General features: G+C 44.9%; 1 protein-coding gene across 2 annotated transcripts in view; it reads left to right on the top strand.

The window, feature by feature from the left end:
- Positions 1 to 24,604, top strand: part of ASPG (asparaginase) — a 266,891-nt gene that overhangs the window by 111,044 nt on the left and 131,243 nt on the right. For both annotated transcript variants that reach the window (XM_069207261.1, XM_069207260.1), the window contains exons 6-7: positions 5,570 to 5,696; positions 19,962 to 20,074. In XM_069207261.1, the coding sequence (XP_069063362.1) occupies positions 5,570 to 5,696; positions 19,962 to 20,074 (240 nt within the window). The remainder of the gene's footprint in view (positions 1 to 5,569; positions 5,697 to 19,961; positions 20,075 to 24,604) is intronic.

Raw genomic sequence — 24,604 nt, 5'->3', positions numbered from 1 at the left:
TGATAGAAGGTAGCTATAGCAGAGCAGCTTAGGCTGAACTAGGAGACATGCAAAGCTCCTACTATACCACTGGTGTCATATGCACAATATCATAAGAAAACACAATACACAGATATACTAAAAATAAAGGTACTTTATTTTTATGACAATATGCCAAAAGTATCTCAGTGAGTACCCTCAGTATGAGGATGCCAAATATACACAAGATATATGTACGCAATACCAAAAATATGCAGTAATGGCAAAAGGAAGTAATGCAAGCAATGTAAACTTACAGTAGATTGCAATAGGAGCACATAGGTATAGGGGCAACACAAACCATATACTCCAAAAGTGTAATGCGAACCACAAATGGACCCCAAACCTATGTGAGCTTGTAGAGGGTCGCTGGGACTGTAAGAAAACAGTGAGGGTTAGAAAAATAGCCCACCCCAAGACCCTGAAAAGAAGGTGTAAAGTGCACCTATATTCCCCAGAGAGCACAGAAGTCGTGATAGGGGAATTCTGCAAGGAAGACCAACACCAGCAATGCAACCAAAGTGGATTTCCGGACGAGAGTGCCTGTGGAACAAGGGGAACAAGTCCAAGAGCCGGGACAAAGTCGAGAGTGGGCAGATGCCCAGGAGATGCCAGCTGAAGGTGCAAAGAAGCTGCCACCGGATGGTAGAAACTGTGGATTCTGCAAGAACGAAGAGGACTAGGAACTTCCCCTTTGGAGGATGGATGTCCCACGTCGTGAAGAAGCTTGCAGAGGTCTTCCCACGCAGAAAGACCGCAAACAAGCCTTGCTAGCTGCAAGGGTCGTGGTTAGGGCTTTCGGATGCTGCTGTGGCCCAGGAGGGACCAGGATGTCGCCACTTGGATGAGGAGACAGAGGGGGCTCCCAGCAAGTCAGGGAGCCCTCACAGAAGCAGGCAGCTCCCGCAGAAGTACCGGAACAGGCACTTGGAAGAGGAGTGAACCAGAGCTCACCCGAAGACACAAAAGGGAGTCCCACGACGCCGGAGGACAACTCAGGAGGTTGTGCCCTGCAGGTTAGAGTGTCTGGGACCCAGGCTTGGCTGTGCACGAAGGAAATCCTGGAAGAGTGCACAGGAGCTGGAGCAGCTGCAAATCACGCGGTACCCAGCAATGCAGTCTAGCGTGGGGAGGCAAGGACTTACCTCCACCGAACTTGGACTGAAGAGTCACTGGACTGTGGGAGTCACTTGGACAGAGTTGCTGAGTTCCAGGGACCACGCTCGTCGTGCTGAGAGGGGACCCAGAGGACCGGTGATGCAGTCTTTTTGTTGCCTGCGGTTGCAGGGGGAAGATTCCGTCGACCCACGGGAGATTTCTTCAGAGGTCCTGGTGCAGAAAGGAGGCAGGCTACCCCCAGAGCATGCACCACCAGGAAACAGGCGAGAAAGCGGCAGGATCAGCGATACAAGGTTGCAGTAGTCGTCTTTGCTACTTTGTTGCGGTTTTGCAGGTGTCCTGAGCAGTCAGCGGTCAATCCTTTGCCAGAAGGTGAAGAGAGAGATGCAGAGGAACTCTGATGAGCTCTTGCATTCGTTATCTAAAGAATTCCCCAAAGCAGAGACCCTAAATAGCCAGAAAAGGAGGTTTGGCTACCTAGGAAGGAGGATAGGCTAGCAACACAGGTAAGAGCCTATCAGAAGGAGTCTCTGATGTCACCTGCTGGCACTGGCCACTCAGAGCAGTCCAGTGTGCCAGCAGCACCTCTGTTTCCAAGATGGCAGAGGTCTGGAGCACACTGGAGGAGCTCTGGGCTCCTCCCCTGGGAGGTGCAGGTCAGGGAAGTGGTCACTCCCCTTTCCTTTGTCCAGTTTTGCGCCAGAGCAGGGCTGGGGGATCCCTGAACCGGTGTAGACTGGCTTATGCAGAGATAGGCACAGACGGTGCCCATCAAAGCATTTCCAGAGGCTGGGGGAGGCTACTCCTCCCCAGCCCTGACACCTTTTTCCAAAGGGAGAGGGTGTAACACCCTCTCTCTGAGGAAGTCCTTTGTTCTGCCTTCCTGGACCAAGCCTGGCTGGACCCCATGAGGGCAGAAACCTGTCTGAGGGGTTGGCAGCAGCAGCAGCTGCAGTGAAACCCCGGGAAAGGCAGTTTGGCAGTACCCGGGTCTGTGCTAGAGACTCAGGGGATCATGGAATTGTATCCCCAATGCCAGGATGGCATTGGGGTGACAATTCCATGATCTTAGACATGTTACATGGCCATGTTCGGAGTTACCGTTGTGACGCTATACATAGGTAGTGACCTATGTATAGTGCACGCGTGAAATGGTGTCCCCGCACTCACAAAGTCCGGGGAATTTGCCCTGAACGATGTGGGGGTACCTTGGCTAGTGCCAGGGTGCCCACACACTAAGTAACGTAGCACCCAACCTTTACCAGGTAAAGGTTAGACATATAGATGACTTATAAGTTACTTAAGTGCAGTGGTAAATGGCTGTGAAATAACGTGGACGTTATTTCACTCAGGCTGCAGTGGCAGGCCTGTGTAAGAATTGTCAGAGCTCCCTATGGGTGGCAAAAGAACTGCTGCAGCCCATAGGGATCTCCTGGAACCCCCATACCCTGGGTACCTCAGTACCATATACTAGGGAATTATAAGCGTGTTCCAGTATGCCAATGTGAATTGGTGAAATTGGTCACTAGCCTGTTAGTGACAATTTAGAAAGCAGAGAGAGCATAACCACTGAGGTTCTGATTAGCAGAGCCTCAGTGAGACAGTTAGTCATCACACAGGGAACACATACAGGGCACACTTATGAGCACTGGGGCCCTGGCTGGCAGGGTCCCAGTGACACATACACTAAAACAACATATATACAGTGAAATATGGGGGTAACATGCCCGGCAAGATGGTACTTTCCTACAACCTCCTTCTTAGAAAATCCTCCATCTTGGTTTGGAGGATTTAGCCCTTTAGGAATAAGGATGTGCTCCCCCTCTCCAAAGGGAAGAGGCACAAGGAGGGTGTAGCCACCCTCAGGGACAGTAGCCATTGGCTGCTGCCCTCCAACCCTAACACACCCCTAAATTTAGTATTTAGGGGTGACCCTGAACCCATGAAATCAGATTCCTGACGACCTACAAAGGACTGCTGACCTGAAAACCCCCAAAGAAGGAAGACTACAACTGCTTTGGGCCCAGCCCTACCGGCCTGTCTCCTGATTCAGAGAACCTGCACCAGCGACGCATCCTGCAGGCCCAGTGACCTCTGCTGACTCATAGGACTGGCCTGCAACTACAAAGGATCAAACTCCAGTGGACAGCCGCCTTGTCTAAGCAAGCAAGAAGAAACCATCTTTAAAGGGCCTCCCACCTCACTCCAGAAGCGCGAGTCCCCACCACTCTGCACTCGAAAACCCTGGCCTGTGTCAAGAGAAATCAGCGACGCAGAGAGGACCCCCAGGCGACTCCAACGACGTTTCCACCCTGGGCCAACCTCCCTGCACCCCTACTACGATGCCTGCAGAGGGAATCCGGAGGACACCCTATGACTGTGACTGCCTGGTAAAAAGAAACTCGACGCCTGGAAGAAGCACTGCACCCGCAGCCCCCAGCCCCGTGAAGAACCAAACACTGATGCAGCAGTGACCAGCAGGCAGCCTTCACCCTTGCCCAGTCAGTGGCTGGCCCGAGAAGCCCCTCTGTGCCCTGCCTGCAAGGTTTAAGTGACCCCCGGGTCCCTCCATTGATTTCTCTCACAAACCCGATGCCTTGTTTGCCCACTGCACCCAGCCACCCCTGTGCCACTGAGGGTGTATTTTGGGTGCCTACATGGGACCCCCCAATGCGCTACAAAAACCCCTCGTCTGCTCCCCGGGGACACAGGTACTTACCTGCTAGCAGACTGGAACCGGAGCACCCCTAGTCTCCATAGGCACCTAGGATATTTGGGCCCCACTTTGACCTCTGCACCTGACCGGACCTGTGTTGCTGGTGCTGGGTGTTTGGGGTTGACTTGAACCCCAAACGGTGGGCTGCCTATGCCCCGGAGACTGAACTTGTAAGTGCTTTACTTACCTCAAAAATTAACCTGTACTTGCCTCCCCCAGGAACTGTTGAATTTTGCACTGTGTCCACTTTTAAAATAGCTTATTGCCATTTTATGCCAAACTGTGTTCATTACTGTTTTGATTCAAAGTCCTACCTCTGCAGAGTACCTTACATTTAATGTACTTACCTGCAATGTGAATCTTGTGGTTCTAAAATAAATTAAGAATATAATATTTTTCTATATAAAAATCTCTTGGCCTGGAGTTAAGTCATTGAGTGTGCGTTCTCATTTATTGCCTGTGTGTGTACAACAAATGCTTAACACTACCCTCTGATGAGCCTAACTGCTCGACCCCACTACCACAAATAGAGCATTAGAATGATCTATTATTGCCTCTGTCAAGCCTCTTGGGGAACCCCTGGACTCTGTGCATATTATATCTCATTTTGAGATAGTATATACAGATCCAGCTTCCTATAATGTTTCTGTCCCAACAATGCGTTATGTCCCCATAAAGCATCATGTAACTGTATACTTTGTTAGATTGCAATTTTTAACTTGTGCAATGATGACATTCCTACTTTTATTTTGAATTGCCATTTTACCCCTTTGAGGTTTGCAATAAGGAGGCAATGACCACTAATGCATTCTCGTTGTTAGGTCTTCGATGTACAAAGGGTGACCTCAAGGCTTTTGGCTTAAAGCTTGCTGTATTGGGCTGTCCAAGGGAAGTGTTGGAGTTTAGGGTATCATATCTGTTTTGTGGTGTGGTGTAGGACAGGAAGCAATCAAAAAGAAATCCAGAGCTTGATAGTGATCTTGTTCGGGATGTGATGGAAGGCCTGTCTGCACACCAGTGGCAGAGCCCATGGCTGCTTATCTTGAGGAGGGTCTTGAGGTAGGTTTTATAGATATAGTTGCAATCTTGCATAAACTTGGCTTATTCCATTGGGCATCAGTGAAAGAAAGGGTCCCTTTTTGCTGTTGGTAGTTGCTAAGAAATAAGATGAGTAGGGAGCGTGAGGTGTTTGACATGCTGGCTTTATTAGAGAAGCAAAAGATGCCTTTTACTGAAGGTGATTTTGGCAGAGGATGGGGTCCTTTTTTTGGGAAGTGATGATTGCTCATTGGAACGGTTCTATAGCTCACATTTGTGAGGCACTGTATTATGAAGTGGGGATGAATGTAACGGTCTGAGAACACATAAATGAGCACTGTTTGACTGATCCTGCTGGGTGGGCAACCATAATATGTGAAAAAAGTGTCATTGATGTTGAATTGGAATCTTGAGATCTGTAGTACATTTGCCATGGGTAGACCTTTTAAGTTGCAAGCTAAAATTAGTATTTTTAAAGATCTGTTGCATATTAATCCATATCGGAGTTATTTAAGTCCCAGAAGTTGGCATTGCAAAAAGATCAATGTATCAAATTTTTCTGAGGCTGATCACAGCAAGGACTGCAATCAAAATATCTTTCCTTAGTGTTTATGTACTTATGTACTTATATATTTTAATTAGTAGTTTTTGATTGGCTTTTTAACTGTTGTATTTCAGGTGTGCCTTTGTTTTCATCACAAGCTGTACAGGGGGAACCGGGTGACAAAGGTGGATACATCAAGTTTTAAGGCCTTTTCTTCTCCTAACCTACCCCCACTTGCAAATGCTGAAGTGGATATCACCAGTAAGTAATTCCCATCACAGCTAAGTGAATTATGTGTGAGTAATACATATAAAGGTACCAAATACAAAATACATACAAAGGTGACACAAACTCTGTAGTTTAATTTCTGCACTTTCCCATCCCAGCCCTCTGTTCCAGTACATAGGAGCAAGGAGCTCCGAACAATGATGCCATGCAAATGTACTGTTGCTGCTCAGTGTCTTGTGTACGGTGTACATTCCGGTGGTTTTGAAAGACAAAAAGACACCTTGTTTATGAGTATTGCAAAGAGCACAAATAAAACAATCACTACGAAGAGACAATGCTGTAAAGGAAAAAGCGCTCAATGTTGCAGTGGCTAAAGTAATTAATGAAAGGGTTGGCCTTTAATGAAGGGTCGGAAATTGCTGAACATTCAGGTAGTCTGTGCTCATTTTAATGGTGTGTTCATTATGGCTAATCTGATTGGCTGAAATGGCCAGTGAAATGTGACAACTCAGGAGCAGTATTTCACAGTTTGAAATATATCCTCAGTGAAATGTGTGCTGTTTTGTCGCTTCACTATAGAGTGTGGCAATTGGATATTCTGCTTCACCTTGAAAGAGAGGACATAACTTTGTCCCAGCAGTTTTGTGTGATGTCTTTCTTTGGATGAGACTAAGGGAGACTAGAATGACATTGTCTGAACAATTATATCATCTTCTCTTTTTGCAAGTGTTAAAAATGTTTAGTGTATAAGTATTATAAGTGGTTTCTCTTTTTTATAGTATTATTCAGGTATAGGCTTATTCTTTTGCCTATGAGCATGAGGTTTCAGATTTGCATTATAGAACAATAGTTCTGCTTTTTTTTTATCTAATCAATATCAGTTGGAGGTATTAATTTGCTCTTAATAGCACTTTTATGTAAAATCAACTCTTGATTTGTTGTATTTCCAGGCACTAACAATTATTTAAATACTTGGAAATACTCTTTGTGCCCTATAGTTTTCTTGAAAGGGGTAGTCTTTTCACAGGGTCACTTTGCTATCCATGGTAATTCAGATCCTCATTGTTAAGCAAAGGTACCACTGAATAGCTGCCAGGTGTGATCACAGAGGTTTCTCTTTGTGAACCCGAGAGCGTAGTAAGTTGATAAAATGTGAGTAGTTGGTGCACAGATCTTTCCAAATGGTAACATTCCAGTCAACAAGTTACCATACGCTACTTTACTGTATTTTTATAATATGATTTTTAAAATGAATGTTTAAGTCCTCATTCACCTCCAGGATTTCCCCTTGAGATCTTTTATCTGAAACTACCCTGGTCTTGTATCTCAGATGGGAGAAACTCCTGCCTGTATTAGCCCAATTTTCTGATACAACCTGGTCTTGCAGCCCAATGACAGGCAACTACTAGGTGTAATCATAAGACAGTATGAGTTGAGATATCCGCCTCATTGACGTTCTCACTGGGGACTCCCCATTCCTCTATTATTCCAGATATTTATCTTTCCGGCCACTTCATAAGTGGGAGCCTCAACGTATATCTTTAATTTTCGACGTCCTTTACATCGAGATTCAAATTGTATATAGGTGACCCCTTCCAGTCTAAGTATAAAGGTGGAAGGTTACTGTGCTATCTTGTACATATTTCCCTCCCAGCTAGTAAAATCATATAAAAGAGTAATTTGTCACTGTCATTGTTCAATTTAACTTGATATTGCAGGTTTCCAAAAATAACGAGAAGGACTTACCTTAAATTTTATAGAAAGTATTTCATCTACTGCAGTATACTCATCTTCCCAAAATTTGCTGCTCACTGGGCAAATCGTTAGCATCTCCAAGCCCACATTTCTCACAATTGACCATACCGCCAGTCTTCATTTTAGATAACCTTTATGGAGTCCAAAATGCTCTGTGGATGGAAAACAAGTGATTTCTCCTTAAATAGGCTGGTTTAACTGTGCTGGACAAATGATTCGTAGATAATTGCCATGAATCTCTTATCTGCATCCTTGGAAGCCATTCTTTCCCATAATTTTCTCTGGAAGCTGGAAGTCTCCATCTGTAAAGTCCACCATCAACCAATACCATCTTGTCACTTCCTTTTTCATTGTAGCCTTCTGAAAGTAGCTCTTCCATTCGCTTATCATCCAGACTCTGCACCCAGCTTTTCACTTGTAAATATTTGAACTTTGAGTCTTTTCCACCCACCTCCAAATGAATGTCCTCCCAGGTTGGCAATACACCACCTTGACTGAATTGGCCCGCTCCTGAAAATCTGTCTCCCTCAGGGGGATTGCTAGTCCATCCTTGGGAACCTGTGGAATTCCATATAGGCACATGCTAGCTGTAATACGAGAGCTTGGTGGCCTTCCTGATTTGATACCCAAGTTCTGCCAAACCTTGTAGCATCTTGAACCTCACCTTTTTGTAAAAACGTAGTCACCAAATTTATATAAAAAAATAAGGTCTGCATCTTGTATATTTTTTATCATGGCTCTGTATGCAGCTCAGAACCCTGACTCCCCAGGGCTACTCAACAAGTATTTGCCATTTTTAAAAAGAATGCCCAGGCATAGTATTGGAAATCAGGAAATGCTAGTCCTCCTTTTTTTTTTTTTTTTTTTTTTCTCCAACTCTTTCCAGGCGATTCATACCCCCTTTGAGGCCCATATAAAACTGTTTATCTTGCCCTGTAATTTACCCAACCATCCTTTCCTGAACATCAATGGCACTTAGCTAAAGATAAACTTACATTTAGGCAGAATACACATCTTCCCCACACTGACTTTTCCTAGAATAGTAAGTGGTGAATGTTCCCAGCCTTCATTAATTTGCTAGAGTCCCTCATAATATTTGTGAATTTGTTTGTGAAAATCTTGGAGTTGCACTATGAAAGCGATATTGGCCTGTAAGAATCACAGCTTCTTGGGCACTTCCCTGGTTTGAATATTAGCATAACAAGGGCTTCATTCCAGGACGTGTGTAGCATGGTACCGGACTCCAAAACTTCTCCAAAAAGTTTAATCATGACTGGCATTATACTCTCACCTAGGGCCTTGTAAGCTTCCTGAGGTAGACCATCAGGTTCTGGGGCTTTGCTCACCTTGCTAGTCTTGATGGTCTGTTCTACTTCGAATACTGCTGAATGTACCCTTTAAGTGGTATTTTCTCCTCATCTTTTTTTGCTGATTGAAGTAGCAATTTCAGGTGGATGCCATGCAGGGATACTTTGTCCTCCACCTCCCGCACCTGTAATGCCAGCGCATTAATCTCCTTATCATAGATCTTGCTTTTAAATGCAGTCAGCCTGATAAGTCTACCCCTTACAAAGCTTCAAAAGAGTTGCACACTGTAGGGAAATGCCACTGTTGGCATGGTTACCCTCTAACCTTTTGCCTTTTGTTGATGCCAGCTTTGAAAGTGTGCTGGGACCCTGCTAACCAGGCCCCAGCACCAGTGTTCTTTCCCTAAAACTGTACCTTTGTCTCCACTATTGGCACAGCCCTGGAACACAGATAAGTCCTTTGTAAAAGGTACCCCTGGTACCAAGGGTCCTGAGGCCAGGAAAGGTCTCTGAAGGCTGCAGCATGTATTATGCCACCCTGGGGACCCCTCACTCAGCATATGCACACTGCCTCTCAGCTTGTGTGTGCTGGTGGGGAGAAAATTACTAAGTCGACATGGCACTCCCTTCAGAGTGCTGTGCCCACAACCCACTGCCTGTGACATAGGTAAGTCACCCCTCTAGCAGGCCTTATAGCCCTAAGGCAGGGTACACTATATAGCAGGTGAGGGCATAGCTGCATGAGCACTATGTCCCTACAGTGTCTAAGCCAATTCTTAGACATTGTAAGTGCAGGGTAGCCATATAGAGTATATGGTCTGGGAGTTAGTCAAACACGAACTCCACAGTTCCATAATGGCAACACTGAATACTGGGAAGTTTGGTATCAAACTTCTCAGCACAATAAATCCACACTTACGCCAGTGTGGGATTTACTGAGAAATGCCCACAGAGGGCATCTTAGAGATGCCCCCTGCATGCCAGTCCAACTGCTAGTGCTAGGCTGATCGGTCTCTGCCAGCCTGCCACTTCCAGACCAGTTTCTGACCACATGAGATGAGTGCCTTTATGCACTCTGTGACCAGGAACAAAGCCTGTCCTGGGTGAGGTGCTTCACCCCCGCCATTTGCAGGAACTGTAACACCAGGCGGTGAGCCTCAAGGGCTCAAGCCTGGTGTTGCAGGGCCACAGAGCACTCCAGCTAGTGGAGATGCCCCCCTGACACAGCCCCCACTTTTGGTGGCAAGTCCGGGGAGATAATGGGAAAAACAAGGAGGAGTCACCCCCTCAGCCAGGTCCATCCCTAAGGTGACCAGAGCTGAAGTGACCCCCTCCTTAGAAAATCCTCCATCTTGTTTTGGAGGATTTAGCCCAATAGGGATAGGGATGTGCCCCCTCCTCCCCAAAGGGAGAAGGCACAAGGAGGGTGTAGCCACCCTCAGGGACAGTAGCCATTGGCTGCTGCCCTCCAGCCCTAACACACCCCTAGATTTAGTATTTAGGGGCGACCCTGAACCCAGGGAATCAGATTCCTGATGACCTACAAAGGAGGACGACTGCTTAGCTGAAAAGGCCCTGAGAGAAAGAGGAAGATGACAACTGCTTTGGCCCCAGCCCTACCGGCCTGTCTCCAATTTCAGAGAACCTGCACCAGCTACGCATCCTGCGGGACCAGCGACCTCTGCCGACTCAGAGGACTGCCTTGCACCTAAGAAGGATCAAGAACTCCCTTGGACAGCGGACCTGTCCAACCAAGCAAGAAGAAACCGTCTTTAAAGGGACTCTTACCTCACTCTAGAAGCCCGTGTCCAGAGAAACCAATGACCCAGAGAGGATCCCCAGGCGACTCTGACGACATGTCCACCCTGGGCTAACCTCTCTGCACCCCCATGACGACGCCTGCAGAGGGAATCCTGAGGACCCCCCTGACCGAGACTGTCCGGGACGAAGAAATCCGACGCCTGGAAGAAGCACTGCACCCGCAGGCCCGTGAAGAACCGACCACCAGTCAGCAGTGACCAGCAGGCGGCCCTCACCCTTGCCCAGTTGGTGGCTGGCGCGAGAAGCCCCCCTGGGCCCTGCCTGCAACATTTGAGTGACCCCCTGGTCCCTCCATTGAAGCCTATTGCAAACCGGACGCTCTGATTGCCCACTGCACCCAGCTGCCTCTGTGCCGCTGAGGGTGTGTTTTGTGTGCCTACTTGGGACCCCCCCCCCCCCAGTGCTCTACTAAACCCCCCTGGTCTGCTTCCTGAGGACACAGGTACTTACCTGCCAGCAGACTGTAACCGGAGCAGCCCCTGTCTCCGTAGGCACCCATGTTATTTGGGCTTTTCTTTGACCTCTGCACCTGACCGGCCCTGTGTTGCTGTTGCTGGTGCTGGGTGTTTGGGGTTGACTTGAACCCCAACGGTGGGTTATCTATGCCCTGGAGACTGAACTTGTAAGTGCTTTACTTACCACATTAACTTAACTGTACTTACCTCCCCCAGGAACTTTTGAATTTTGCACTGTGTCCACTTTTAGAATAGCTTATTGCCATTTTATGAAAAACTGTGCTCATTATTGTTTTGGTTCAAAGTCCTAACTAAACCTATGCAAAGTACCTTACATTTAATGTACTTACCTGCAATTTGAATCTTGTGGTTCTAAAATAAATTAAGAAAATAATATTTTTCTTAAAAAAGAAAAAAAAAAATAGTGGCCTGGAGTTAAGTCATTGAATGTGTGTTCTCATTTATTGCTTGATTGTGTACAACAAATGCTTAACACTATCCTCTGATAAGCCTAACTGCTCAACCACTCCACCACAAATAGAGCATTAGTATTATCTATTATTACCTATGTCAAGCCTCTTGGGTCATTATGATCCCCAGCGGTTCAGCCCGCCATGCTGGCGGCGGGTGAAAAGCCCACCACCCGCATGGCGGGCTGAACCGCCATACAATGTACACATGGAGGGCCACCGTAGGCAGCCCTCCTCCACTGCCAGGCTGCCTCCGACAAGCAGCCTGACGGAAAGGAATCCTCATCCGACAGGGCAGCGCTGCTGCCCCTCGGATAATGATCCCTACAGCCACCAGCCTTTCCCTGGTGGGTTCCCCTGCCAGGGAAAGGCTGGTGGAAGGGGTGCTCCGGGGCCAAAACGTGTGTGTGTGTCTGTGTGTGTATTTTTTAACTGAACGTATACCTATGCAACAACCCCATCCTTTTCTCTCCACACATCCTATAGTCCCAGGTGGTTCATCATAAATTTTATTAGAGACGGCATTTTCTCATTCGCTCTTGACTTAATACCTGACTATCTGTCCAGGACGTGGTTCAAAACTACATTAAAGTCTGTCAAAATGATAGGATCAAGGAACTGCAACAGATGTTGAAAAATGTGTCACTGGACCTGTGTCTTCAACATTTGGCCCATAATATCCTGCTAGAGTATATGCATAATCGTATGCTGTCTGCTTCAAGATTACCCACCTCTCAGCCTCATCTGTCACACTGTCTCCAAACGAAAGGTTTGGGTGCTTCTTGAGCACAGTAGCGACTCCTTTCATTCTCATGCTTTGACTTGTGCACACAACTTGTTGTACCCATCTTAGAGGCCTAAGCATATCCATACACTCTGCCTTAATCAGGTGCATTTCCTGTAGGACAATTACATTCACCTGGGGGTCCCATAGATACTATAATAGCTTCCCCACCTACTTTTTACCCATAGCCCATTGATATTCCAGGGCAAAATTCTTAATGTATTATTCATCTCCATTCATCCTGTATCTCCGCCTTGAATAACCCCGTGGCTTAAGATCCAGTTCTAACCCCCAACATTCCTGAAACACACACGATCTCATCAGCGCCTGAGGGCATATTTTTATTTTCCCCCACATGCTCCCCACCCTGTGTATGTGTCGTCCTCCCCCCACACTCCCATCCTCCACCAATCAACATCAACTTGGAACTCCCACCCTTGGAGAACCTTCCCAGTCTGCCTCATGGCATACCACCTGTGAGGACCGGCTACTGAGTGCAGTAAGTAACAAACATTCCAGGGAGAACTAAAACCAACTCCCATATAATCTACCCTTAATCAAATCAGCAAAAGTACACACTCTAAAAAGAGAGAGCATTATCTGTGCTCTGAATTGCTGCTCGCCAATTCCTTAATTAAGTCATCAACTGCTTTGCAGTCTCTAAAGTTGTACATTTCATTATGTATGACTCTAATTAGTGGAGAACTTCAGCTGAGTCGAGGCCCCGACTTCCTTCACGGATCAATTCTTTCACCCATCTCCCATTGTCTATGAAAAGTCCTACTGGAAACATCAGATGTGACAACAAAAGACACCCCATTCACAGTTAATGTTGTCTGTTTCAATGCAGCCAGGAGGTTGTGTTCCTTAAGTGAATGTGTGAAAATGTATCAAGATCTTTCTCGTTTTTTTCCCAAGCAAATGGAAACATTTGCAAAAGCACTACTCAACCTCTGAAAAGTCAGCACCTCATGCTGCTTTGGGGGGTTACTCGCACACATTGTTTGGCAGGGTAACAGACATCTTGCAGCTGTCTCAGAAACTATTGGCCAAACCTCCAACACCAAATCTTAGATGGTTAAAATGCAGCAAAGTTTACCATCTGCTCAGGTTTGGACATGATTGACTGTGTGAATAGAGCAGCTGGGGTTTTTCATCGGACATACGGTAGTTCCTCAGGGACATGTTCGTTAATGGCCCGAAATTGTTTGGAACAAGGGCTGACTTGGCATTAGAGAAATGTAAAGAGAGCAAGGCCACTGCATGCTCTTGAGGCCTAGCTCAGCCTACTTGATGGTCCCCCAACACCACCATATAGGGGATATCAGCCGAGGCAACATCAGTACATGTCTAAGCACCAAAAAGCCTTGCAAGTCTTTTGAGTAGAGTCTGGGGAGCAGGCCGACAGCATCCAGGGGGTAGCATAATAATCAAACTCCAGCCTCCTCCTTCCTGCTGCCGCTGTAGAACCAATATCATTTGTCCTTTGTGGCATACGATTGCCTGGTAGGAGTAGAGTATCACAGCTGACCAATAGGTAGTCCAGATCAAGGCACACTGATAACTTCCTACCCTTCCTTTCCTATATACCCAGACATGCCACTCACTCTGCAACACCTCCTGAAGGGCCACCTGAAGAGCATATCACCATAGGACTTCTCCTGGTGGCGAACAGTGCTAGGACCTACACCCACTCCCCACTACCCATGCAAAGAACCTCTTGTTCATCAACTGCAAACTACTGCCCAAGTCAATGCTGTCACTGCGTCATTCTTGCGTACCTCGAAGATGCTGGGGGAGATTTTCAAGTAGCTCCCAGTCAGCTCCCAGAAAACAGGAAGATTTTCAAATAGTTCCTAATCAGCACCCAGAAAACCGTCAAATGCACGGATCCCAAGCAAGCTGGACTATGGAAGCATCCTCAATGCCAGGATCATCAAAATATTCACAAGAAGACTGCAGACCAGTCAGTAAAGAATCACTCCTAGCCTCTCACACCACACTCATCACTCCACACCAGAAGGAGCGCCACTGGCTCCCTACTCACAAGTCAAACGACTCACCCACTCTTTCAAGATACTACATAAGTGCCCAGCAAACCTCAACAATTGCATCTGCTTTCAAAAACCTTCCATACACCTCTGCTTGTCCAGACTCATGCTTTCACAAATCCCACACCCACGGAAAACCAGATCAGATAGTCAAGCCTTCTCCTACTTTGCTCCTAAAGTATGGCACAACCTGCAGCTACACATAATCTCCTACTCACTTTTATTTTGCAGAAAGCTGAATACCTAGTTTTTCAAGCAGTCGTACTAGGCCCTAGGTGTGCCTAGACTAACACCTGCTCAGTTTACCTTTTAATGACTTTTAGTCAAGCTGCAGCTCAGCACTTGGCTTAATGCAGCATCTTTTGAAAAGATCTGTGTGACAAGGTTCTTATTTTTTTTATAAAGCAACAGGGTCCCTTTTGAGATAGCAAAGTTCACTGTTTTGATGGGTTTTGTAGAAATGCAACTAAAGGACTCGGTAAAGCCCTGAAGTCTATCACTATGAACGGAGAAGTTGTTCCATTGTGCAGAAAGGAATATAAACTAGCCTTCAAAAAGGAAATGAGACCTGAAGGTTGAAGCATAGGAGAAGCTGGCTGGTGCATATACCCTACAAGACTCTAAGGTGCTTTCCTGCTAAATCTAATTTATTTTATTTTCCAATGTAAAATAAGCCACTGGGTTCATACATAAGCCCAAAAGCATGGGTGACCCATTTTGCAATGCTTTGCTATCTTCCAGATAATGTTTGGTTGTCCAGACCTAGAGATGCCAGTTTTTACTCTGTTAGACCTTTTCCTTTGAAGAGGTAACTGCTGTTATTAACAAAAGTCCATCGAAGAAAGCACAAGGCCCTGATGTGTCTGTATTGATTTGTATAAAAGTGTCACCTTTTGGGTCACCCCAGTTGCGGAATAACATTAACTCCGCATGTACATTAGTCTTGCTAAAGACTTGGCGATCAGGAATCGCATTCCCAGTATTTAAAAAGAGAAATTACAGAAAAACAAATTGCTATCGCTCAGTATCCCTGTGGGAATCTACTGACTGAATAGTTGGGTGAAGAATACTTGATAGATAATCGCTCTGGAAACTGGAATTTAACATCTTATCTGAGGTTCAGTATGGTTGTAGGGCAGGGATGAGAACTGTTGAGCAGTGTCTTAACATACAACTAATAATAGGCAAATATGAGATTGTAGAAAGTAGTTCCTTGCACCTTGTTTTTATGGACCTCTTGTGTCAAGATCGAAGTTTTTTTTGTTATAAATGGGGCTTGACATGGGCTTGGTGAATCTTGTCAGAATTTGATCTTTTTGCATCTTTCAAATAATGAGGATAAAGGGGAATGTGCACTGATCCCTTTCCGTGCGACTGAACTGCATTTTAGAACCTATCCTGTGTTATTGTATATTAATGTATTTGAAACTGCGCTAATTGAGAAAGGGAAGGATAGGCTGGTAATGAAAAATAAGCCTGTGTCCGTCCTGTTTTATAGGGATGACACTTTTTTTTTAGCAAAAGCCACAGTTGGGGTTAAGGTACTTTTAGGGACTTCTGTTGACTTTATTAAACCTGTAAACTACTCGACGGAAAACTTTTATGTCCAGGGTATCTAAAAGCATAAAATTACGCTGTTTATCGAGGGAAACGCCCAGAACGCCGACTCCGGAACAACGAAGTCGTGGACAACGAAAGCGGAACTACGCTTTCGTTAACCACGACTTTGTTGATTTCTGCCTTAACCACGCATGTGCTGAACAACGCACATGCGTGGTTAAGGCACAGAACAAAGGAGTCGGCTGAGGAGGACGACGCGATGAGTCAGGTAAGTGGGTTGGGTTTTAGTTTTAGGGGCGGGGGTGGGGTGCTGGGGTTTTAGGTTTAGGGGCAGGGAAAGGAGGGGTATTTTTAGTTTTAGGGGCAGGGGTGGGGGGTTGGGTTTTAGTTTTAGGGGCGAAGGTGGGGGGTCAGGGTATTTTTAGTTGTGGGGTGGGGGGTTGGGGTTTTAGCTTTAGGGGAGGGGCGTTGGGGCGGTTTAGGGCGGGGGAGGGAGGGGAGGGGTATTTTTAGTTTTAGGGGCGAGGGTGGGGGGTCGGGGTATTTTTAGTTTTAGGGGTGGGGGGTCAGGCGGTTTAGGTTTGGGGGAGGGGTATTTTTAGTTTTAGGGGTGGGGGGTCCGGTATTTTTAGTATTTGGGGGTGGGGGGTTCGGGGTGGTTTAGGTTTTAGGGGTGGGGTGGTTTTAGGGGTGGGGTGAGGGGTTGTAGTAATTTTAGGGGTGGGGGTTGGGGTGGTTTTAGGGGTGGGTTGGAGGGTCGGGTAATTTTAGGGGCGGGGTGGGTGATTGGGGGGGTTTTAGGGGTGGGGGCTCGGTAGTTTTAGGGGCAGGGGTGTTGGGGTGGTTTTAGGGGTGGGGGGTTGGGGTACTTTAGGTTTCAGGGATTGGGTGAGGGTTGGGGTTTTAGGTTTTGGGGGTAGGGTGGGGGTCGCAGTAATTTTAGGGACGAGGTGGGGGTTGGGGTGGTTTTAGGGGAGGGGGTGGTGGGGGTTTGCTGTAATTTTTAGGGGTGGGGGGGCCAAGGAGGACGCATGCTGGAACCTTGCATGCCTATCACGAATGCCTTTACAACGAAAAATAGTTGTTAAGGCATTTGTGGTAAAGGCATTAGTGGTAACAACGCGGTCGTTGTTCTGACCTCGTTGTTCAGGCATACGTTGTTCCGACATACATTCGTTTATCGATCAAAGGAACTCAGTTACAAAGGATAAATTAGTTCCCTTATTAGGGAGTAACCTGTGCTCATTCTAATGTACTTGGTCGCTTTTTAGCATGGCTCCTAATATAGGAAAAAAACGATCCTGTCCACATTTGGAGATATAAAAGGAAATGCATTTCTGTCTTAACCTATGATACTAAGCTAAGAGGATATAGCATTGTATCCAACTACAGGTAGAGGAAAATGGGTTATTTGGGTGGTTCTTGGATGTCCCCATCTGCAGCCTTCATTTTGTTGTACATCTAGAGGGCCATGTAAAAGGAGCAACATTATTGCTCAGGGCTTTGATTTGGACCAATGACCATGCCTCAATGAATGGAGAAATGATTGAAGATTGTTTATCAAGCAACATAAGATCCCCTGGCACCAGTATATTAAGAACACCACTCATCATGGCGCTTCCGTTTTTCTCAGTCACTCTCAGCTAAAGAAAGGGAATACAGGTTGTATTGTTAGCCAGACGGGAGAATGAAAGGGTATCATTTGCATTTGTAAACCTTTCCTGCAAAATTATGCCCCAATTCAAAGATCACCAGGGCATGAGTCCTATTTGAACCTGGTGACAAATTATTGGGAAAGTTCTCTCCTCACAAAATTTCTTTTTGAGTTATAGTAGGTGGCAGCTGCCTTTTCCACTAGGCAGTATATTGCAGGATTTTGTAGAGGTACATGTGAGATTTCCCCGTAGACATTTCTACATTTTACATGTTTTTGTACATTTTCCCAGCCCATGTTTGTAGATTTCTAATTAAGCTTCTTAAGAGGACTCAACTCAGAAGGTGAAGGCCTGTGCTAATATTTCTGCATGTTTTGAGTAGCCCAGAGGAATGAGGGTAGGGCTTTAAAAAAAAAAAAAAGTCTTATTAGGTTTTGTAATACTTTAATGTTATAAATTCCGGGGGTGGGGATTTGAACAAAAGAAATGTACCCTGCTATTTTTAGAGTGGTTTAGTATATGTTTACTTTATGCATTGACTTATAATATTATTGTATTAAGATATGTTTTATGATATTTATTGTCTATGCATTTATGTTGCTTCTTTTATGATTATTTTGAAATGATTAAAGTAATAAAGGTAAGCCCACTCTGACTCCAACCAGGAGTCCAAAACCTTGAGGGAATCACTTGGGAGTGTGTAGACTCATTTGCATACAGGCCAGAAGAGGGGATCAGGTCATGACCAGCTAAAAACCAGGAAAGCCCTCTGTAAGCTTATGACCCTGTTGCTCAACAGTAGGTTAGCCAACTGGCTCTTGGAGTCACTTCTAGGGACCTGGGTTCAAGGCAAGTAGGACCAGTCTTTAAACAGACAGCAGGGCAGTCCTTTTTCTGAATGTTCTGGAAAATGCCATCCTTTTAAAAGTTGCATTTTCAAAAATGTAGTTTGAATTCTGACTTCATAATTAAAGAGGATTTTAAATTACAATTCAAATGTCAAAGTATTTCTCTAGCTGTTCCCAAACTGAATTTAGCACTTGTTAATGTAATAACGTAACTGGTGTTAGACTTTGGGAGACCAGCCTCACCACAGTGAACAAAAACTTTGAAGATGTTTCAATGCCAGCAAATGTAACCCTTTAAATATACGTGCTCTACTTAAATACCGAGCACCCTGCCATATGAACATGTATTGCATATCCCAGGAGTGACTTGGAAGTATTAAAAAGAAAGGTTTATGCCTGGCACAAGGTTTATTTTGCCAACTAGAAATGGCAGTGTTGAAACAGCACACCAAGGCTGCAATGGCACACCTGGAACATGTCTTACAGTGTTAGGTTCGTGGGTGGCTTGATGGGCGCTGCAGCCAACTAATAGCATTTAATTGACCGGTCAAGGGCAAATATAGTACCATATACCAGGGACGTATAGACAAATTATAAATACCAATGCAATGATATACTGAAACTGATGTCCTGGTTTGGAGAACTGTACAGGCTTGAATATTGGAATGTTGATTTTTCTTTCAACATTAGCCTTCTTGAAGGCACAATACAGCATTCAGTGTTTGTTACAAGCTTGCTTTTCATCATTTGATCTTCAGTTGTCTGCTTTTTTCCTGATTTGGGTGTGGTTGCATGAGTGAAACGATGTCCAGCGCAGCACTGGTATGATTGTAGAAGTGACATGCCAGTCTTTGGAACACTATGCAGATGTGGATTTTTTTTTTTAGATGACAAGGAACTCGGGTAATTTCCAGAATCCTGAATATCTTAATGGCAGATTGTATGGAAAAAATAATTTTCTCCCCATTATCAAGGCTCTAGTCCCCCTGGTGGGTATGCAAATTCCTAAATTGTCATGCACTAGTTGTAATGCATATGCAAACCCCTAAATTGTGGTATACCAGTTTTAATGTAGAGCAGCAGACTGATGGCAGATATTGAGTGAATAGAGTGCCTTTTGTCAGTTTTATCCACTTGATGGATAACCTGCACTGTGATGTTTCTTGCAGGAACAGCTGGACAGCTTGAACTTTGGACCTTGTAGTCCAAAACTTAAGGCTTTGTGCTAATGTATTGTGAGTTTAGCTACATAATCACGAGTCATTCTCAAAACCAAAATTTAAATTTTGAAGTAAACCATTTGTAATACTTTGAACTCAGCGCCAGTTGGCAGGATACAACTTCAATCTGAAACACTACAGGCTGCAAACGGTTAGTCACAGTTTAGTAGCATTTCCCATTAATAACAAGGAACACAGCCATTTTTTAAAATTCATTGTTCCGTATCATCACTGGTTTTGTGAACATTAATGATTTTGATATATGCACATGATGACAGAAATATGGTTCACAGGTCTACATTCCACTTTCTATTTAACATGTAAAAATAGAGTGGGTGATCACTGCTAAATATATTGTAATGCATTTTACAGTTAATTGGGAAAATGTGTGGCGGGCCAATACAATAAAGAAATTTAGTGTGCAGACCGACATGAACCGAAACGTTGGATTGCTGCGCATCTTCCCTGGGATTACAACAGAAACAGTAGGTTTCTTTTTATGTTTCTCTTTAATGTAAAAGGCTATTGACCCAGTGATATGGATACTGCACCATAAACTTAATGTGAAACAAGCTAAGTTAGTGAACTGTGGATTTCTTTAAATAAGCTGCAGCGTCACTGCTCGTTATGTTTGTATCAATTGTTTGTATTGAAAAAAGGAATATTCAGAGAGGACTCTCTATTAGTACAGTTTACTTACCTTTTTGCTGTTTGATGTTTAATGCTCTCCTGTTGTGTTGTGCACACAAACTAGTATTCATGTCAGTTCAGCTAGATTAAGAAGACAGATGCATCCTCCTTGTGAATGGGAGTTGTCTATCTGTTATCCTAATATCTCACTCTGTTCAATTAACCCCTTAGCTGCTGCCCCCGACTATTTGGGGTAGTTTGTGCTTTTTGTCCACATAAGCTATCCACACCAAATTTGTGTCCTTTTATACAACATCCTGGGGATTCTAAAGGTACCCAGAGGTTGTGGGTTTCCCTGAGGGGATACGAGAAATTAACCAAAATACAGCTAAAATATGGGGTTTGGGGAAAAATGAGAAAGGTGCTGCAGTAGAAAACATCTGTTTTTTTTTTCCCCTTGCAAATGGGATCAACTAAGGCTTTGCAGTGATAAAATCAACATCCAGGAATAGACAGACTTGAATAAGAAAACCAATTTTTTTTTTAACATAGTTTTGGCATTTTACTGAGACATACCCCATTTTTACTTTTTTTGTGTGCAATCAGCGTCCTTTAGGTTAGTGAAAGAAATGGGTATGAAACCCATGGCAGATCCCGGACAGCTAAACATTTCTGAAAAATAGACAAAGTTCTGAATTTAGCAAGGGGTCATTTGTGTAGATCCTTCAAGGCTTTCCTATAGAAAGTAACAGTTGAAATAAAAACAATATTGAAATTGAGTTGAAACAAAACAGCCATTTCTGTCTGTTTTCATCTAACTCTTTCCAACTATGGCAGATGTTTCAAAGCAACATCCTTTTACATCTTCTGGACCCTTCTGGTTCTGGGGATATATAGGACTTGTAGGTCCATCAAGAATCCAAGGTACTAAGAGCCAAAAAATGAGATGCACCTTGCAATGGGTTTTCATTGTATACTGGGTATAAAGCAGTTCGTTTGGTAAAATATAAAGAGTGAAAAATAGGTATCACGGAAACCAATGAATTTCCAAAATGGGCACAAGATATGGAGTTTAGAAGCAGTGGTTATCTGAAAATCTCTGAATTCAGGGATACCCATACTAGCATGTAAATTACAGAGAAGTTCTCAAAATGACTTTTCTTCCACACTGTCTTACATTTGGAAGGCACAAATGTAGAGAAAGACAATAGGCAATAACACGTGTTCTTCTATTCTGCGTTCCTCCAAGTCTCCCAATAAAAATGGTACCTCACTTGTGTGGGTAGGCCTGATGGCCGTGACAGGAAACAACCCAAAACACTACATGCAAATTTTGCCAATGAAAATGGACTGTTTTTGCAAAGTGTCTGGATTTTGGGCTCTAGCTCAGCTGGCACATAGGAAAACCTAACAAAACTATATATTTTTTTAAACTAGACACGTAGGGGAGTCCAGAATGGGTTGACACTTGGGGCTCTCACCAGGTTCTGTCACCCAGAATCCTTTGCAAACCTCCACTTTTGTCTAAAAAACACTTTTTCCTCACATTTCAGTGATGCAAAGTTCTGGAATCTGAGGAGAGTTGTAAACTTCCTCCCACCCTGCATTTCCCCAAGTCTCCCGATACAAATGATACCTCACTTGTGTGTGTAGGCCTAGTGCCCGTGACAGGAAACATCAAATGAAAACGGGTGTGTTTTTTGCAAAGTGCCTAAATGTGGGTTTTGGGCTTTAGCACAGCCGGCAAATATATATATATATATTAGGGAAGGTCCCAAAACGTATACTAATTAGTTCTGAGATTAGGAACCATTCAGGGAAACCTATCAAACCCAGACATTTCTGAAAAGTAGACATCAATGGGAGTCCAGGGAGATATCGCTTGTGAGGATTCCCCAAAGTTTTTCCCCCAGAATGTCCTGCAACGTAAACCATTGAAGAAAAGCAATAATTTTCCTTGCATTTCTGTGACGTAAACTTCAGGAGTATGCAGGGATCCACAAACTGCTTCCCACCCAGCATTCTCACACTTGTGACGGGAATGGATCACGTAACGGTCAATTGTAGTCCTTACATGAGGGCTACTGTTGACCCTGGGATGATCCATTCCTGATGCAGGTACACAAGTGGGGTAGCGTTCTTAAGAAGACAAGTGGGTAAACGCTGGGTGTTCGGAATTTTGTTGATTCCTGCATGTTCCTGTAGTTTGCGTGACAGAAATGACGCTAAAAATAGAGTTTCTATTCACTGTTTAACTTCGCAGGGTATTCTGGGTAAGAGACCTTTAGGGACTCCACACAAGCCCACCTCTGGGAACTCCCACTGATGTGTAGTTTTCAGAAATGTGTGGGTTTGGTAGGTTTCCCTATCTGGTCGCCGAACCCAGGGGTCAAAACGCAGGTGCCCCCCTTACAAAATCAGGTTGTATTGTGATGGATAATTTTGATGTCTCCACAATACGATTTAGGCCCTTCCCTGTCGCGGCCCTGTGCGAAGATGGGGGTTACCCAAACCGTACGAGTTGTCCAGCAGGACTGCAGGATGGGCTTCTGCACTAACACCATTTTGAGCGTAAGGCCCAAAACTATCTTCTACTTCACCAGCAAAGTGAGAGTCCACTGGCGTGCCCTAGAACAGGGCCCTAGAGTGCCTCCATGCTGCCCAGAAATTGTTCTGAATGCAAATCTGTCTGCTGCACAGTTTGCTGAAGGAAATCAACATCTAGAAAGAGGTGGACGTAGTCGTCTGGAAAAAAGTTGGCCATATTGACTTTACATTCGGCGTCACCAGTAAAAGGTGGAATTTGAAGTTGAACTAAATTCGGGGGCTGCCAAGAGAGCACCCTTGGGCTAACCTGCTGTTCTGCTGCAAGACTGTGTTTGCCAAGGGACATCATGACTGTCCTCATTGTCTCCCTCGGAATCACTGGAAGAGGGGTCGTCGGATGGTACTCCATCGACTGAAAAATCACTCCCACATTCTGCTCCATTGTCCTCTCCCTCAGATGCTGTCTCTGTATCTACTGTCTCAGTCTCTGATCCTGCCTCAGAGCAGTCCGCCATAACCCGAGTTACAGCTTCAGCAGCAATCATCCGAGTCACCACCTCTGCCACTGGCTAAACTGTCTCTCTGAAACACTAGCCTATGTAGGGGACAGATATGGTGACAAAATTGCTAGTGTGATGTGTGCAACAGTAAATGTCAGTCACCTTAACTTCGCTTCTTCAGTCAATCAGCAGGTTCTCTGAAGACACTTTAAAAAACAAAAAAAAAAACACACTTTTTCTTCACCTTGCCACATACCCATCATCACAGCCTTTAGCGCTGGTGGCACCCAGTGCAACAAATCTTTTTGCCACTCCCCCTCCTATGACCACCTCCCTGGATTCCCTCTCTACCACTCCAGTGGGGGTATAAGCACGCTTATTTTTTTTGGGGACGGCACATTTTCATATTATGAAAACACCTCCCTGACTTCGGCCAGTGGTCGTGGCCTGCACCAGGGTGTGGGGGGGGGGGGGGGGGGGGGGGGATGGGTTTTTCGGCCATTGGCCGACACACGCACTTATGTGGTTAATTCTGCCTCTTTGAGCCTTGATTTCCCTCTGTCAGCTGCCTTCCCCTATACTTCTGTTGCCACTTTTTATCGGTCCTCTTACCCTTGCTTGATTGTCCTTACTCCCTCCCCTGCAGATGGAGACATAGGGCTAGCCCCCTTAAATTCTCCAGCTTTAATCCCACATCTGTCCTTTTTACCCACCAGTGAATACTTCCATTCTTATTGGGATTTTTATAGATTTATTTTCTAGCTGGAATGTACCTTATGACAAAATCAGGCATTCTATATTGACAAATACATTAAAGCACGAAATTAGCGAACTTCTGTTGTTTGACTACCTTATCTTAGTCTTGAGTGGTTCTGAACAAGTGTGTTTAACAGTGGACATCGTATTTTTTTGTGATTTCATTTTGTTATGCTATTACCCTTTGCAGGCAAACATTGTTGTTGATTCAGTAAGGCAAACACACTCTGCCCTGTACTCCATTGACTTCAAGTTGCCATTTCCTGAAAGCGTAACGGGGAAGTAATTGGAAAAGAGGCAATATGAAAAAGGAAAGGACATGTTGAGTGAAATTAGCAAGAATATCTGTGGAAGGCATCTTGACCAAAATACTCACCAGGTGGAAATCTGTTGCACTGTGGAGAAGCTTCTTGTGGGTGTCTGACTGCACACAGGGAGAGAGATGCCAGGCCCGAGAAAGGGGGACAAGATATTAGATGGAAGGAATAGACAGTGATGGGTAAGGCAATCATGGATCTGACAGAAAAGTAGAAATTACAGTAGATGATTTAGGAGAAGGTAGGAAAGGTCCAAGAGTCATTT

The sequence above is a fragment of the Pleurodeles waltl genome, chromosome 9 (genome assembly GCF_031143425.1).
Source record: "Pleurodeles waltl isolate 20211129_DDA chromosome 9, aPleWal1.hap1.20221129, whole genome shotgun sequence".
Lineage (NCBI taxonomy): Eukaryota > Metazoa > Chordata > Amphibia > Caudata > Salamandridae > Pleurodeles > Pleurodeles waltl.
Note: the sequence above shows the minus strand (reverse complement) of the source record. Positions and strands in the feature narration are given on the sequence as shown.